The following is an 18093-nucleotide window of genomic DNA, read 5'->3' as shown; positions in this document are numbered from 1 at the left end:
TTCCCAATCTAAGTGATCTCGGAGGATGCAAGCATGGACTAAAATGTGTATGGTTCCAACTAAACGGAATAGAAGAAAAAAAAAAGGACCGGAGCCATTAAACAATCAGAAACACACGGTAGAGTTTCTTCTCTAACAGCTTTCACAGACGTGTTAATCCTGTGTCCCACATGTCAAGACAAATACTGTGAAATCCTTTAAATGTAAATGTGCAAGAAAAAAAAAAGTGGATTTCACAATGCAGGTAAAATATTCCTCAGAAATGTACCATTTAAAGGGAACCAAGAAAATGAGAAATGTCCACGTGTTATAGTTTCCACAAGAAAAAAAAACCAAAAACAAACATTTTCACATATAGCATTATTATAATCGTCCTGTATATAACATTTACTACTGCATTATAGTTACGTCCAGCAATGCACAATGGGCAAAACCTATCATGTAATCCTGCATTAATAATGCAGTTGCATGTTTTTATTTATTGTGCTGTGAAATGCTATATTATAGTTATAGAATAAGGGGAAAAGACAACAGTGGAAAAAAAGAGAAAGAGCCAGAGAGAGAGAGAGAGAGAGGGGGGAAAGAGAGAGAGAGAGAGAGAGGGGGGGGAAGAGAGAGAGAGAGAGGGGGGAAAGAGGGAGAGAGAGAGGGGGGAAAGAGAGAGAGAGAGGGGGAAAGAGAGAGAGAGAGGGGGGAAAGAGAGAGAGGGGGAAAGAGGGAGAGAGAGAGGGGGAAAGAGGGAGAGAGAGAGGGGGGAAAGAGAGAGAGAGGGGGGAAAGAGAGAGAGAGGGGGGAAAGAGAGAGAGAGGGGGGAAAGAGAGAGAGAGGGGGGAAAGAGAGAGAGAGGGGGGAGAGAGAGAGGGGGGGGGAAAGAGAGAGAGAGGGGGGGGAAGAGAGAGAGAGGGGGGAAAGAGAGAGAGAGAGGGGGGAAAGAGAGAGAGAGGGGGGAAAGAGAGAGAGAGAGGGGGGAAAGAGAGAGAGAGGGGGGAAAGAGAGAGAGAGGGGGAAAGAGAGAGAGAGGGGGAAAGAGAGAGAGAGGGGGGAAAGAGAGAGAGAGGGGGGAAAGAGAGAGGGGGGAAAGAGAAAGAGAGGGGGAAAGAGAGAGAGGGGGGAAAGAGAGAGAGGGGGGGAGAGAGAGGGGGGAAAGAGAGAGAGAGAGGGGGGGAAAGAGAGAGAGAGAGAGGGGGGAAAGAGAGAGAGAGAGGGGGAAAGAGAGAGAGAGGGGGGGAAGAGAGAGAGAGGGGGGGAGAGAGAGAGAGGGGGAAAGAGAGAGAGGGGGAAAGAGAGAGAGGGGGAAAGAGAGAGAGGGGGAAAGAGAGAGAGGGGGAAAGAGAGAGAGGGGGAAAGAGAGAGAGGGGGAGAGAGAGAGAGGGGGAGAGAGAGAGAGGGGGAGAGAGAGAGAGGGGGAGAGAGAGAGAGAGAGAGGGGGAGAGAGAGAGAGGGGGAAAGAGAGAGAGGGGGAGAAAGAGAGAGGGGGAGAAAGAGAGAGGGGGAGAAAGAGAGAGGGGGAGAAAGAGAGAGGGAAAGAAAGGAGAGAGGGAAAGAAAGGAGAGAGGGAAAGAAAGGAGAGAGGGAAAGAAAGGAGAGAGGGAAAGAAAGGAGAGAGGGAAAGAAAGGAGAGAGGGAAAGAAAGGAGAGAGGGAAAGAAAAGAGAGAGGGAAAGAAAAGAGAGATGGAAAGAAAAGAGAGATGGAAAGAAAAGAGAGAGGGAAAGAAAGGAGAGAGGGAAAGGAGAGAAGGAAAGAAAGGAGAGAGGGAAAGAGAAAGGAGAGAGGGAAAGAGAAAGGAGAGAGGGAGAGAGGGGGAGAAAGAGAGAGTATAAGGAAAAAATACACACAATTTTAGATATATTATGTATAGATAGACAGACACACACACGTGGATAAAAAGACATTTAGAAAACTAGAACTTACCTGTGTCAGTGGAATACACACGGAAACTTTTGTCCCAAAAGCCGCACACTATTATGAAGCGATTGTCGGCTGTGATCACAAAGCATTGAGAATGGACCTGGATACTTTGGTCTAAAAGGTCTGAGATTTGTCGTCTGTGCATTCCAGTGTTGCTGGCTGCAAAGATATATAAAACACATCAACACTCGTTCCGTTTCATAGCATTACTGATTTGTAAGAAAAACGGCAAACAGAAATAGTAATATGTTATTGCCAACAATTAAATAAAAAAATTAAAACAAATGTCTCCAACACTTGACCAGCTTAACAGACAGAATCAACTAGTTGATCCAGTAGGACCAGCGTCTTTAGCTATAAAGGCCCAGTAAGTAATATCTACCCTCATTACGCTGATAAAGAGTGAGTTATTTGCTTGGCTTGTCTTGTAACAACATGAATCGGGCATTGCTAAACTGTGCTGCAGCATATTACTAATAAATATATTGCAGGAAGGAGAGAGAAACTGTAACAGAAGACGGGTCTAATCCTTCCTCTACGTTAAATTTCATTCGCCTTCCAAACCAAGCTATTGGTAATAAAACACTCTTTGAAAAGTAGCTACTTTTACTTGGCCGAGGTTTGCCGACATGTCTCTCATGAGCAATCCTTGGACCGCTTGAAATTTATTGCTAAACAAGACTAACCCATGTGCAAAAAGCAGCAAAACAGGAAGAATACAATAAACCATTGCTTTAGCAGACTAAGTATGTTCTCTTTGTTATGCAATCATGTTTATGAATGAAACACGGGGCTTGTAAATGACATCTGGACGCAGAGCCGAGTGTAAAATATGTTAGTAAAAATCATTTCAAGATCAGAGGACTCCCACTAGAAGCAAATCGGTTACATCAAGATTTTTATTTTTTTTAATTGACATATAATAAATATTTGCAGGCCTGAATTTCTGTTTGCTATAGTCTAAACAGGGTTTACAAAAATTACCAAAACAATAGGACTTTACCAGACATGACCATGTCGGAGGAGCACACCACCATTGATGATGAAAATTCTCATTTTGACTTCATCCCTATATGTATTAATATGCAAATACATTATCCTATATAAATATTATATGAATATGGATTAGTCCTTTAGGTCCAGTTAAAAACATAGCACTCAAAGCTGGCCATACATACAAGATAGCGGTCACTGAATGCTCATTTGGCGGACTGTCAGGGTATGTTCACACGACCAAGTTTCAGAAGTAATTTGGGCGTTTTACGCCCCGAATTACGTCTGAAAAAACGGCTCCATTACGCCGACAAACATCTTTCCCATTACTTTCAATGGGTTTTACGATGTACTGTGCCGACGACATGTCATTTTACGTGTCACTGTCAAAAGACGGCGAGTAAAAAAGACGGCTCGTCAAAAGAAGTGCAGGACACTTCATGGAACGTAATTGGAGCCGTTTTGCATTGACTCCATTGAAAAAGAGCTCCAATTACATCCGTAATGAACGCCGCGAAAAACGCGAGTACGAGCAATTACGTCTGAAATTCAGGAGAAGTTTTCGCCTGAAAACAGCTCCGTAATATCAGACTTATTTTGTGCTGTCGTGTGAACATACCCTCATCTTCCACGACTTCCCCGTAAAGATGCATGGGCAGGTTTCAATGGACAGTGGAAGACAAATAGATGCCAGATACCTCTTATAGCGGCTTATCTCCCAACACAACAAAAGATCCTCGTTTTCCCACAACTAACTTTGGGGGGTGGTCAGCAGGGCCTCAAACCCAATAGATCATTGGCTGAATTGCCAACATTAATTTAATGTGTATAGGAAGTTTTAGGATTGCTGCAGCAAAAATAATGTAAAAAATGTACAACATCCGACCATACAGAATAAAAACTCAATGCCTCCCTCTAACATTGGTAGAGAACACAATTTACAAACTTCATTGTTCCTGCACATTTACTCCATTATCTTGCATGCCTCCGTCTTAAAGCTGCAATAAAGTTCTTAAAAGGTGTTGTCTTATAAGGACAATCTGAAAAGTTGCTGGTCCGGCATCTCTAACCCCAAGTAACAATTGCTGTCGTAAGTGGAAGTCGACTTTGGCTTTCCATTCCCCCTGCAGTGGCTTAAGCAGTTAAAGGTTGAGTCCACCAGAGTTGCTTTCCATTCATGCTCATGGAGGGGGGTCCAGGGCAGGGGATCCACCTCTATGACATCAATCTGGGGGTTGCCTTTATGTGACACCTTTAACATAGAGCTGTAACATGTTGGAATAACAGACCAAACTTTTTGTGAACACCTTCTTACAAGTAGTCACTTGAAATCCAATGGTGGTCCCCCAGACTTGAAGTGAAGTGGTTGGTAGGTAACCTGAAGTACCTCAGTCTTCAAACATATTTAAGGGGAAATAAAATAAACCGATTCTGCAAAGTTACGCAACATGAATAAAATGTGTACGCATTAACGGAAGGGCTTGAAGTGATTATAGATGGAAGGATGATATTTGGCATTCATTTCTATAAACACTGCTATAGTTTGGCGAGTATAAATGTATATATGTGCCCAACTTGTGGTGCTTTTAATATGCTATATGATATTCACCGCATTCTCCACTGTCCACAGTATAACTGATCATTTAGAATATCATAAGACTTTAACCCCTTCCCGCTTTTGGGCATGACTTTACGTCCAAGTTCAAAGTGCGTTCCCGCAATAGGGCGTACAGTCATGCCCTGTAGATAAAGCCGGCACAGGAGCTGTACGCGCTTCATCGTCAGCGGCTGTCAGCTGTAATACACAGCTGACATCCTGCAGCAGTGGCTGCGATGGCAGTTACCGCCGGTCGCAGCCATTTAACCCCTTCAATGCGGCTGTCAATGGCGTCCGCCGCATTGAAGTGGTTGACAGAGGGAAGGAGCTCCCTCTGTACCCCCCCCCCCCGGGTTGCTAGGCTTCCTGGTTGCCCAGGTACGGTAGCTTATTAGGTCCTGCCTGAGGCATGACGTAATAGGCTAACTGTCAAATGAAGAATGACAGTTATGATACACTGCACTACATAAGTAGTGCAGTGTATTGTACCGGGGGTCAGAAGATGAGATCTTCAAGTCCACAGGTCAGTGTGTAAAAAAAAAAGTGAAAAAAGTAAAAAAAAATGAAATAAATACAAATTTTAACTAATAAAAACAACAATCGCCCTGTTTCCCTGATCAACTCCTTTATTATTAGACAAAAAATGAAAACATGAAAAAAAAATATACATAATAGGTATCGCTGCGTTCGGAACGGCCTGATCTATAAAAATATCACATTATTTTTACCGCACGGTGAACACGGTAAAAACATATAATAAAAAACAATGACAGCATTTTATTTTTTGGTCATCATGTCTCAAAAAAAATTTAATAAAAAGTGATCAAAAAGTTGCAAGTAACGCAAAATGGTACCAATATAAACTACAGTTAGTCACGCATAAAACATGCCCTCCTGCAGCGATATTAACTAAAAAATAAAAAAAGTTATGGCTGTCAGAAAATGGCAACACTAAAACATGTTTTTTTTAGAAAAGAGTATTTTTATTGTGGGAAAGTAGTGAAACGTAAAAAAACTATATAAATTTGGTGTCGCTGTAATCGTATCGACCCACAGAATGAAGTTCACCGTGCAGTATAAACAACATGGTAACACTAAAAAAAAAAAAAAACGTGCTAGAATTGCTGTTTTTAGGTTTCCTCATCTCCCAAAAAATGGAATAGTGATAAAAAAAATAAAGATCGCATGTACCCCAAAATAGAACCAATAGAAATTACAGCTCGTTCCACAAAAAACAAGCCCTCACACAGCTCCGTCAACGGAAAAATAACACATTATGACAATCAAAACGCAATGATGCTAAATGACATCCAAGACTAATTTTTTAGGTCCAGTAGAATTTCACTAAATACCCTACATCATCATTTGCTGGACCCCACAGGGGGACCCTGCAGATGCAGCGGAGATGAGGAAACTTTAGGGCCTTGTGCTGCTTATATGGCTAGTGAAGAAGTCAAAGATTAGGCAATACTGGAGCGCAGATATTTTGTATAATACCCAATAAACCCGGCCTGTGCATAAAGGATTGGTTCACAGCGTACCACACCAATCCATGGATTATTCATTCACCCCATTATTACATCATCCTATTATGCCCTGATGTACTCCGCCAAGCTTACATATACCCTGACGTACTCCGCCCAGTTTACATATACCCTGATGTACTCTGCCCAGCTTACATATGCCCCCACATTAAAAGCTGAAATACCAGTAAAATACCAAGCAACAACTGAGCCTGGCAGTGTGCCCAAACGGCAATTTATGACCATATATGGGGGTATTACTGTATTCTGGGGAACCCGCTTAACAATTTATGGGATGTGTGTCTACGGTGGTACAAGCTGGGCACAACACATTGGGCACTGAAATGGCATATCTGTGGAAAACGGCAATTTTCAATCTACAACATCTATTGTTTACTCATTTTTGAAAAACACTTGTGTGGTCAAAATGCTCACTACACCCCTAGATAAATTCTTTGAAAGATCTAGTTTCCAAAATGGGGTAATTTTTCGGGGGTACCACTGTACTGGTACTATAGCTCAATGCAACATGGTGTCAAAAACAAATCTTGTAAAATCTCCACTCCAAATACTAAATGGCGCTCCTTCCCTTTAGAGCCCTGCTGTGTGTCCAAATAGCAGTTTATGACCACGTGTGGGGTATTTCCCTACTCTGAAGAAGTTGCTTTACTAATGTTATGGTGCTTTTTGTCCTTTATTTGTTGAGAAAATGACAAATTTTGAACTAATGCTACGTCTTACTGGAAAATAATTAATTTTTGATTTTAACTGCCCATTTCTAATAAAATCCATGAGACACCTGTGGGGTCAAAATGCTCACTACCCCCTAGATTAATTCCTCAATGGGTGTAGTTTGCCAAATGGAGTCACTTTTGGGTAGTTTCCACTGGTACCCAAGGGGCTTTGCAAAAGCGACATGGTGCAGAAAAACCAATCCAGCAAAATCTGCTCTCCAAAACCCAAATGGCGCTCCTTCCCTTCTGAGCCCTGGTGTGTATTCATACAGTGGTTTATTACCACATATGGAGTATTTCCGTACTCTGGAGAAGTTGCTTTACAAATGTTAGTTCTTTTTCTCCTTTATTTGATGAGAAAATTAAACATTTTGACCTAAAGCTACGTCTTAGTGGAAAAACATTTAATTTTTCATTTTTACTGCCCAATTCTAATGAAATCCATGAAACAGCTGGGGGTCAAAATGCTCACTACACCCCTAGTTGAATTCCTCTAGGGCTGTAGTTTCCCAAATGGAGTCACTTTTGGGAGTTTCCAGTGTACTGATACCTTAGGAGCTTTACAAATGCGACATGGTGCCGAGAAATCAAACCAGCAAAATCTGTACTCTAAAAGCTAAATGGCGTGCCTTCCCTTCTGAGTCTTGCCGCTTGGCCAAACAGAAGTTTATGACCACGTTGGGTATTTCCGTACTCTGGAGAAGTTGCTTTACAAATTTTGGGGTGCTTTTCCTCACTTATTTGTTGAAAAAATTAAAAATTCTGAGGTAAAGCTACATCTTATTGGAAAAAATGTAATTTTTCATTTTCACTGCCCAATTCTAATGAAATACCTGTGTGGTCAAAATGCTCAATACACCCCTAGATGAATTCCTCTATGGGTGTAGTTTTCCAAATGGAGTCACTTTTCGGGGGGTTTCCTTTGTTTTTGCACCACAAGACCTCTTCTAACCTGACATGGTGCCTGAAATATACTTTAAGAAAAGGAAGGCCGAAAATTCCACTAGGTGCTCCATTGCTACTGGGGCCTTTGTTTCAGGTCTGTAGCACACTAGGGTCACATGTGGGATATTTCTAAAAACTGCAGAATCTGGGCAATAAATTTTCAGTTGTGTTTATCTGGTAAAAAAAACAAACCTTCAGTATTACAGGAAAAATGGATTAGAATGGAATTTCTGCCAAGAAAATGAAATTTGCAAATTTCCCTTCCACTTTGCTTTAACCCTTTCCCGACCTATGACGAAAATGAACCTCATGGTCGGCTGCTAGATCGCGCACCATGACGTTAATTTTCGTCAGTATTTCAAACGGTCACTCTGTGTAAACACAGAGTGACGAGCCTGCGATGACAGCTGTCCCAGACAGCTGACACATCAGTCTTGCCGGTCAGCGGACCATCGCCGCTGCTTTCGGCAACTGACCCCTTAAATTTGGCGACTGATTGCCGTCGCCGCATTTAAGTGGTTTGAAGCACATCGGCAGCCCCCACTAAGCGATTGTGTGGGCTGCCGATGCTTGTTGTGGCAATCGGAGGCCATGCCTCGGAGGAACAGCCTCCGGCCGGTCCTCCTCGGCTTCCTGTCAGAGTGACAGTTACGTCACAATGAAAGTTAGAGTACATTACACTACGTGTGTAGTGTAATGTACTCTAGCAGCGATCAAAGCTGCAAGTCTCGTAGTCCCCTAGTGGGACAAGTAAAAATAAGTAATAAATGTTTTTTTTTTAAAAAAGCATATAACTTATAACTCATTTTTACAAACACAAAATACTTTTTTTCCCTATAATAAGACTTATTATAGGGAAAAAATGAACACGTTAAAAAAGTACACATTAACGACCCCAACTATAAAACTATAATGTTATTTTTCCCGCACGATGAACACCCCAAAAAAAAAATCAATAAAAAACTACGACAGAATCTAAATTTTTTTGGTCACCACCCCTCGCAAAATAAAGAATAAAAAGTGATCAAAAAGTCGCATGTACCCAAAAATAGTACCAATAAAAACTTCAATCCGTCCCGCAAAAAACAAGCCCTTACACAGCTTTTTTGACTAAAAAATAAAAAAATTATGGCTCTCAGAATATGGTGAGACAAAATTACTTATTTATAAAAAAAGCTAAAAAAATGAAAAAAAAAAACTATATACATATGGTATCGCCGTATTCGTGCCAACTCGCAGAATAAAGTAAAAATTTAATTTATAACGTACGGTGAACGCCGCAAAAAAATTCCTGGTTTTTCGTAAGGACTGCAAAAAAATGGAATAAAAAGTGAAAAAAAATTAAATAAAAATCGCATGTGCCCGAAAATGGTACCAATTAAAAACTACAGATTATCCCGCAACAAATAAGCCCTCAGACGGCTCCGGTGGTGAAAAAATAAAAAAGTTCTGGCTTTCAGAATATGGCGATGCAAAATGTGCAGTGTTCCAAAAGCGGATAAGATCGGGCGCCATTTATCAGTGCGACACCGGTCACATATCTATGAAATATTATTTATTTACCCCATTATTATACCCTCTTATTATGCCCTGATGTACCCCGCACAGCTCACACAGTATAAACTGAAATACCAGTAAAACCCCAAACAGAACTACTACCAAGCAAAATCTGCGCTCCAAAAGTAAAATGATGCTCCCTCCCTTCTAAGCCCTGCAGCGTACCCAAGCATCAGTTTGCGCCCACATATATGGCATCGCCATACCCGGGAGAACCCGATTAACATTTTATGAGGTATTTGTCTTCTGTGGCACAAACTGGGCACAACATATTATGCACTAAAATGGCATACCAGTGGAAAATTGCAATTTTCACTTTGAACCATCCGCTTTGCGCACTATGACTTAATTGCACGTTATGGTGCGGGGGTTGATGTATGGAGCCGGCTCACGTGCTGAGCCCGCTCCATACGCTGCGGGTATTACAGCTGACACCCGGGACTAACGGACAGGTACAGCGATCGCTCTGCTACAGAAGTCTGTAAAAATAACAATATACTGCAATACATTAGCATTGCAGTGTATTGTACCAGCGATCCAATGATCACTGGATCAAGTCCCCCCTAAGGGGATTAATAAAATGTGTAGAAGAATTAAAGTTATTAGTAGTGAGAATAACTTTTCCCATTTTCTTCTAAAGTAATGTAAAAAAAAATTAACAAAATTGGTATCGCAACGTCCGTAAAAGTCCGAACTATTACAATATACAATTATTTCATTCGCACAGTGAACACCTTCAAAAAATGTAATAACTGAAACCACCAAAATCTCAGTTTTTCTTTTTTGTCACCTTAGATCTAAAAAAACAATGTAATACAACTTTTTATGTACCAATAAATGGTACCAATAAAAACTACAGCTCCTCCCGCAAGAAATAAGCCCTCACACTACTCTATAGATGGAAAAATAAAAAAGTTATGGCTCTTGGAATGCGGGGAGTGAAAATCTAAAATAAGAAAGCAAAAAATGGATCAGTCCTGAAAGGGTTAATTCATTTCTAATGAAAAACCGTATTACCACATGTGGGGTATTTCCGTACTCGGGACAAATTTATTTACAAAAATTGGTTGTTTTTTTCTCCTTTATTCCTTGTGAAAATGAGAAAATGCAACATTTTAGTGGAAAAAATTTTGATATTAATTTTCACGGCCTAATTCTAAAACTCTGCAAAAGACCCATGGGGTCTAAATGCTCACTATACCCCTAGATAAATTCCTGGAGGTGTAGCTTTCAAAATGTGGTAACTTTTGGGGGGTTTCCACTGTTTTGGTCCCTCCAGTGCATTGCAAATGCGACATTGCACCGAAAACCATTCCAGCAAATCCAAATGGCGCTCCTTCCCTTCTGAGCCCTGCTGTGGGTCCAAAAAGCAGTTTATTACCACATATGGGGGTATTGTCGTAATCGGGAGACATTGCTTTACAAATGTTGGGGTGCATTTTCTTCGTTATTCCTTGTAAATATTACAAATTTCTATGTTGTTTGTAAAAATTAAAATCTACCTTTTTTTGAGACTAATTCCAATATATTTAGTGAAAACCTGTGTGGTCAAAATGCTAACTACACCCATAGATAAATACCTTAAGGGGTCTAGTTTTCTAAATGGGGTCTTTTATGGGGAGTTTCTATCGTTCTTGTAGCTCAAAGCCTCTCCAAATGTACAGTGGGACCTACAACATTTGAAAGAAAAAAGTCCTGAAAGCCTCCGTTTGCTTCCTTCCTTCCTTTCGGGGGTATTTTTGAAAACAGGAGAAACAGCGTGATAGATTTTGGGGTGTGTTTCTTCATTCTCATGTTCGTTTTACAAATAAATCGGTCTTCAAAGTGATACTTTTATGAAAAAAGTGAAATCTTATTATTTTTCACCTGCTTTGTATTAAATTTAGCAAAAAACTGTGGGGTAAAAATACTCACTACACCCATAGACAAATACCTTAAAGGGTCTAGTTTTCTAAATGGGGTAGTATATGGGGAGTTTCTATTGTTCTGGCAGCTCAAAGCTTCTCCAAATGTACAGTGGGACCTACAAAATTTTCAAGCAAAATATGAGTTCTTAAAGCCTCCGATTGCTCCCTTCCTTTCGGGCCCTGCCTGTCCAGGCAACACATTAGGGCCACAATGGGGGTATTTTTGAAAACAGGAGAAAGAAGGTGATAGATTTTGGGGTGTGTTTCTTCATTCTCATGTTCGTTTTACAAAGAAATCTGTCTTAAAAATGACACATTTGTGAAAAAAATTTAATTATATTTTTATACGCCTGCTTTGCATGAATTCTTACAAAAAAACTGTGTGGTCAAAATACTTACAACACCCCTTAATAAATACCCTAAGGGGTGTAGTTTTCAAAATGGGGTTTCCATCATTCTAACACCTATGAGCCTCTGAAAACCTGGCTTGGTGCAGGAAAACAAAATGTACTTCAAAATTTATAAAATTATTATTAAATTTGTAAGTCTTCTAAATTGCTATTTTTTGTCCAAACTGCTGCTAAAATAGAGTAAAGAGATGGAAATATATTTTTAATAAAAAAATTGTACAGTATGTATGTACATATGTGACATATTGCAGTTAAAAACAGAGAAAAATGTTACATTTTACAAAATTTCTTCAATTTTTCTATTTTTTTATTAATTTACGCAGATCGTATCAGTCTACTTTTACCACTAAAATAAAGTACAACATGTGACTAAAAAACAATGTCAGAATTACTTGGACATTCAAGACTTTCGCAGAGTTATTCTCTGATAAAGTCAGACATACCAGATTTGACAAATCTGGCTTGGTCATTAAGGTACAAACATGCCCGGTCATTAAGGGATTAATTCTTGTGAAACGCATAAAGGATTAAGAAACATTCTAAATGCTGTTTTGAATACTTTAAGGGTGCAGTTTTTAAAATGGGGTGATTTGTGGGGGTTGCTAATATATAAGGCCCTCAAAGCTACTTCAGATCTGAACTGTTCCCTAAAAAATTAGCCTTTCGAAATTTTCTTGAAAATGTGAGAAATTGCTGCTAAACTTATAAGCCTTGTAACGTCCTAGAAAAATAAAAGGATGTTCAAAAAATTATCCAAACATAAAGTAGACATATGGGAAATGTTAACTAGTCACTATTTTGTGTGGTATAACGGTCTTACAAGCAGACACATTTTTGAAAAATGCTAATTTTTGCAAATTTTCTCAAAATTTTGGTGTTTTTCACAAAAAATATTGAATTTATCGACCACATTTTTTCACTAACATAAAGTACAATATGTAACGAGAAAACAATCTCAGAATCGCTTGGATAGGTAAAAGCATTCCGGAGTTATTACCACATAAAGTGACACGACAGATTTAAAAAATGAGGCTGTGTCCTTAACCCCTTCAAGACCAAGCTATTTTTGGCCTTCAGGACCAGACCCATTTTTTTCAAATCTGACATGTGTCACTTTATGTGGTAATAACTCTGGAATGCTTTTACCTATCCAATCGATTATGAGACGGTTTTCTCGTGACATATTGTACTTTAGGTTAGTGAAAAAATTTGGTCGATAAATTTATTGCTTATTTGTGAAACACACCAAAATTTAGAGAAAATTTGAAGAAATTATGATTTTTCTAATTTTAAATGTATCTGCTTGTAAAACAGATAGTAATACCACACAAAATAGTTACTAATTAACATTTCCCATATCTCTACTTTATGTTTGCATGTTTTGAACATCCTTTTATTTTTCTAGGTCGTTACAAGGTTTAGAACTTTAGCAGCAATTTCTCATATTTTTAAGAACATTTCAAAAGGCAATTTTTTTTAGGGACCAGTTCAGTTCTGAAGTGATTTTGAGGGCCTTATATATTAGGAACACCCATTTTGAAAACTACACCCCTCAAAGTATTCAAAACAGCATTCAGAAAGTGTTTCAACCCTTTAGGAGTTTCACAGGAATTGAAGGAAAGTAGAGGTGAAATTTTCAAGTTTCATTTTTTTATACAAAATTCATTTGTAATACATTTTTTTCTGTAACACAGAAGGTTTTACCCGAGAAATGCAACTCAATACTTATTGCCCAGATTCTTCAGTTTTTATAAATATCCCACATGTAGCCCTAGTGTGGTAATGGACTGAAACACAGGCCTCAGAAGCAAAGGAGCACCTAGTGGATTTTGGGGCCTCCTTTTTTTAGAATATATTTTAGGCACCATGTCAGGTTTGAAGAGGTCTTGTTGTGCCAAAACAGTGGAAACCCCCAAAAGTTACCCCATTTTTGAAACTATACCCCTCAGGGAATATATCTAGGGGTATAGTTAACATTTTGACCCCATAGGTTTTCTGCTAAATTTATTCGAATTCGTCTGTGAAAATGAAAATCTACTTTTATTGTGGAAAAACTTAGAATTTTCGAATTTTTGCAAGGAATAAAGGAGAAAAAGCACCCCAACATTTTTAAAGCAATTTCTCCCGATTACGGAAATACCCCACATGTGGTAAACTGCTGTTTGGACCCACGGCAATGCTCAGAAGGGAAGGAGCGCCATTTGGAATTTGGAGAGCTGATTTTACTGGAATATTTTTCGGTGCCGTGTCGCGTTTGCAACGCCCTGGAGGGACCTAAACAGGGGAAACCCCCCAAAAGTGACTCAATTTTGGAAACTACGCCCCTCAAGGAATTTTTCTAATGGTATAGTTGGCATTTTGACTCCACAGGTTTTTTGCTGAATTTATTAGAATTAGTCTGTGAAAATGAAAATAGACTTTTTTTCTGAAAAAACATAGAATTTTCTAATTTTTAAAAGGAATAAAGGAGAAAAAGCACCTCAACATTTGTGAAGCAATTTCTCCTGATTACGGCAATACCCCTTATGTGGTAATAAACTGCTGTTTGGACCCACGGCAGGGCTCAGAGGGGACGGAGCACCATTTGGATTTTGCAGCTCAGATTTTTCTGAATTGGTTTCTGGGGGCCATGTCGCATTTGCAGAGTCCCTGAAGTACCAGTATAGTAGAAATTCACCAGGTGTGATCCCATTTTGGAGACTATACCCCTCAAAGAATTAAATTAGAGGTGTAGTGAGCATTTTGATCCCTCAGGTGTTTTACAGATTTTATTAGACTTGGGCCGTGAAAATGAAAAAATATTTTTTTCCAATAACCCATAGATTTAGCTCATAATTTTTCATTTACACAAGCAATACAGGAGAAAAGATACCCTAAAATGTGTGACAAAATTTCTCCTGAATAGGGAAGATCCCCATATGTGGTTGTAAACTGCTATTTGGGCACACAGCAAGGGTCTAAAGGGAAAAAGCGCAATTTCGTTTTTGGAGTGGAGATTTTACAAAATTTGTTTTTGACTCCATGTTGCATTGCGCTGAGGTACCAGTACAGTGAAAACCCCAGAGAAGTGACCCCATTTGGGAAACTACACCCCTCAAGGAATTCATCTAGAAGTGTAGTGAGCATTTTGACCCCAAAGGTTTTGTAGAAATTAGTGCAGTGGATGTTGCAGATTTAAAATTGCCATTTTCCACAGATATGCTATATCAGTGCCCAATGTGTTGTGCCCAGCTTGTACCACCATAGACACACACCCCATAAATTATTGTTAAGCGGTTCTCCAGAGTACAGTAATACCCCATATGTGGTCATAAACTGCTGTTTGGGCACACTGCCAGGCCCAGAAGGATCGCCATTTGGCTTTTAGAACACAGATTTTGCTTGGTAGTAGTATTGTTTAGTGTTTTACTGGTGTTTCAGCTTATAATATGGGGGCATATGTAAGCTGGGCGGAGTGCATCAGGGTATATGTAAGCTGTGCGGAGTACATGAGGGTATATGTAAGCTGCGCGGAGTACATCAGGGCATATGTAAGCTGCGCGGAGTACATCAGGGTATATGTAAGCTGTGCGGACTACATCAGGTTATATGTAAGCTGGGCGGAGTACATCAGGGTATATGTAAGCTGCACGGAGTACATCAGGGTATATGTAAGCTGCACGGAGTACATCAGGGCATATGTAAGCTGCGCGGAGTACATCAGGGTATATGAAAGCTGCGCGGACTACATCAGGGTATATGTAAGCTGTGCGGACTACATCAGGTTCTATGTAAGCTGGGCGGAGTACATCAGGTTATACGTAAGCTGGGCGGAGTACGTCAGGGTATACGTAAGCTGCGCGGAGTACGTCAGGGTATACGTAAGCTGCGCGGAGTACATCAGGGTATACGTAAGCTGTGCGGACTACATCAGGGTATACGTAAGCTGTGCGGACTACATCAGGGTATACGTAAGCTGTGCGGACTACATCAGGGTATACGTAAGCTGTGCGGACTACATCAGGGTATACGTAAGCTGTGCGGACTACATCAGGGTATACGTAAGCTGTGCGGACTACATCAGGGTATATGTAAGCTGTGCGGACTACATCAGGGTATATGTAAGCTGTGCGGACTACATCAGGTTATATGTAAGCTGGGCGGAGTACATCAGGGTATATGTAAGCTGCGCGGAGTACATCAGGGTATATGTAAGCTGCGCGGAGTACATCAGGGCATATGTAAGCTGCGCGGAGTACATCAGGGTATATGTAAGCTGTGCGTACTACATCAGGGTATATGTAAGCTGTGCGGACTACATCAGGGTATATGTAAGCTGTGCGGACTACATCAGGTTCTATGTAAGCTGCGCGGAGTACATCAGGGTATATGTAAGCTGCGCGGAGTACATCAGGGTATACGTAAGCTGCGCGGAGTACATCAGGGTATACGTAAGTTGCGCGGAGTACATCAGGGTATATGTAAGCTGCGCGGAGTACATCAGGGCATATGTAAGCTGCGCGGGGTACATCAGGGTATATGTAAGCTGTGCGGACTACATCAGGGTATATGTAAGCTGTGCGGACTACATCAGGGTATATGTAAGCTGTGCGGACTACATCAGGTTATATGTAAGCTGGGCGGAGTACATCAGGGTATAAGTAAGCTGTGCGGAGTACATCAGGGTATACGTAAGCTGCGCGGAGTACATCAGGGTATACGTAAGCTGTGCGGAGTACATCAGGGTATACGTAAGCTGCGCGGAGTACATCAGGGTATACGTAAGCTGCGCGGAGTACATCAGGGTATATGTAAGCTGCGCGGAGTACATCAGGATATATGTAAGCTGCGCGGAGTACATCAGGGTATATGTAAGCTATGTGGAGTACATCAGGGTATATGTAAGCTGGGCGGAGTGCAACAGGTCATAATAGGATGATGTAATAATGGGGTAAATGAATAATAAAATTTATTATCCATGGATAGTGACGTACGCTTTCAACCAATCCTTTATGCACAGGCTGGATTTTTGGGTGCAGGAGTCGCACTTCCAAAGGGTGTCTGTGGTATTGTACAAAATATCCACACTCCAGCATTGTCTAATCTTTGACTTCTTCACTAGCCCCACATGTAGCACAGACTGCAAAATGTCATCGTTTTCGCTGCATTTACAGGGTCTACCAATGGGGGCTGCAAATGATGACGTGGGGTTTTAGGTGAAGAACTGCTGCACATATAAATTAGTCTGGGCCATCGTTTTACATTATTGCTTTCCAAGAGTCATAACTTTTTATTTTTCCGTTGACGAGCTGTGTGAGTGCTTGATTTTCATGGGATGAGCTGTAGTTTTTATTAGTATCATTTTGGGGTAAATGTGATAATGTGATCAGTTTTTATTCAATTTTTTGGGGGGTGAGGAGACCAAAAAATAGAAATTCTCTCGCTGTTTTTTTTAATCAATTTTTACCGGCGTTCTCTGTGCAGCATAAACAACATGTTTGCTTTATTCTGCGGTTCGATACGATTACGGCAATACCAAATTTGTATTGTTTTTATATGTTTTACTACTTTTACACAATAAAAACCCTTTTTATAAAAAAAATGTTTTAGTGTCTCCATATCCTGAGAGCCATAACTTTTGTATTTTTCTGTCGACGGAGCTGTGTTAGGGCTTGTTTTTTGCGTGACACACTGTAGTTTTTATTGGTACCATGTTTGGGTAAATGCGACTTTTTGATCACTTTTTATTCCATTTTATTGGAAACAACGTGACCAAAAAAGGAAATTCTGCTATTGTTTTTTATTGTATTTTTTTTACGGTGTTCACCGTGCGAGATAAATAATATGATATTTTTTTAGGTCAGGCTGATACAAACTTCGGCGATACCTATTAGGTCTAGTTTTTGTCTTTTTTTCAATTTTTTTCTAATTATAAAGGGCTCGATCAGGGAAACAAAACGATTATTGTTTTTATTACGTAAAACTTTTATTTATTTATCAAACTTTTTTTAACCTTTTTTTTTTGCTTTTTATTTTACAGATACTAGGGAACTGGAAGATCTGATCTTCTGATCCCCTGTACAATACACTGCACTACTTCTGTATGTACTTGTGTAGTGCAGTGTATTGTAACTGTCATTTTACAACTGACAGTTGACAGGGGCGTAGCTAGGGGGGGCAGGCGGGGCATGTCCCCCGGGCGCAAGGGAAGGGGGGGGCGCCGAAAAGCAGCTGATCGCTGCTGACAGGCGCCCTGTATGTCGGACACCTGCAGCAGCTTAGGAAGAGCCATGAAATTAGGGCGTTCTGACTGGGGTCTGTGACGGCCAGGGAGTGGACCAGTCCAGTCACCTGACTTGTCACCTGACCTCACATCAGTGACATGAGGTCAGATGACTCAGGTTAGGGGACAGGTCCACTTCCGTGCTGCAGCCTTCCAGCTCTGAAGTTACACATGCCGAGAAGCAGAGAGGAAGCTCCGCCCACAGCCCGTCCTGACCTGTCAGCAAGGACACATAGTGAGTGTCTGTGTGTATAT

General features: G+C 40.5%; 1 protein-coding gene across 2 annotated transcripts in view; it reads right to left on the bottom strand.

The window, feature by feature from the left end:
- The window catches only part of LRBA (LPS responsive beige-like anchor protein), a 641245-nt gene that overhangs the window by 66563 nt on the left and 556589 nt on the right, over positions 1–18093 (bottom strand). For both annotated transcript variants that reach the window (XM_075860361.1, XM_075860360.1), the window contains exon 51: positions 1914–2069. In XM_075860361.1, coding sequence (XP_075716476.1) covers positions 1914–2069 — 156 coding nt within the window. The remainder of the gene's footprint in view (positions 1–1913; positions 2070–18093) is intronic.

The sequence above is a fragment of the Rhinoderma darwinii genome, chromosome 1, assembly GCF_050947455.1.
Source record: "Rhinoderma darwinii isolate aRhiDar2 chromosome 1, aRhiDar2.hap1, whole genome shotgun sequence".
Lineage (NCBI taxonomy): Eukaryota > Metazoa > Chordata > Amphibia > Anura > Rhinodermatidae > Rhinoderma > Rhinoderma darwinii.
Note: the sequence above shows the minus strand (reverse complement) of the source record. Positions and strands in the feature narration are given on the sequence as shown.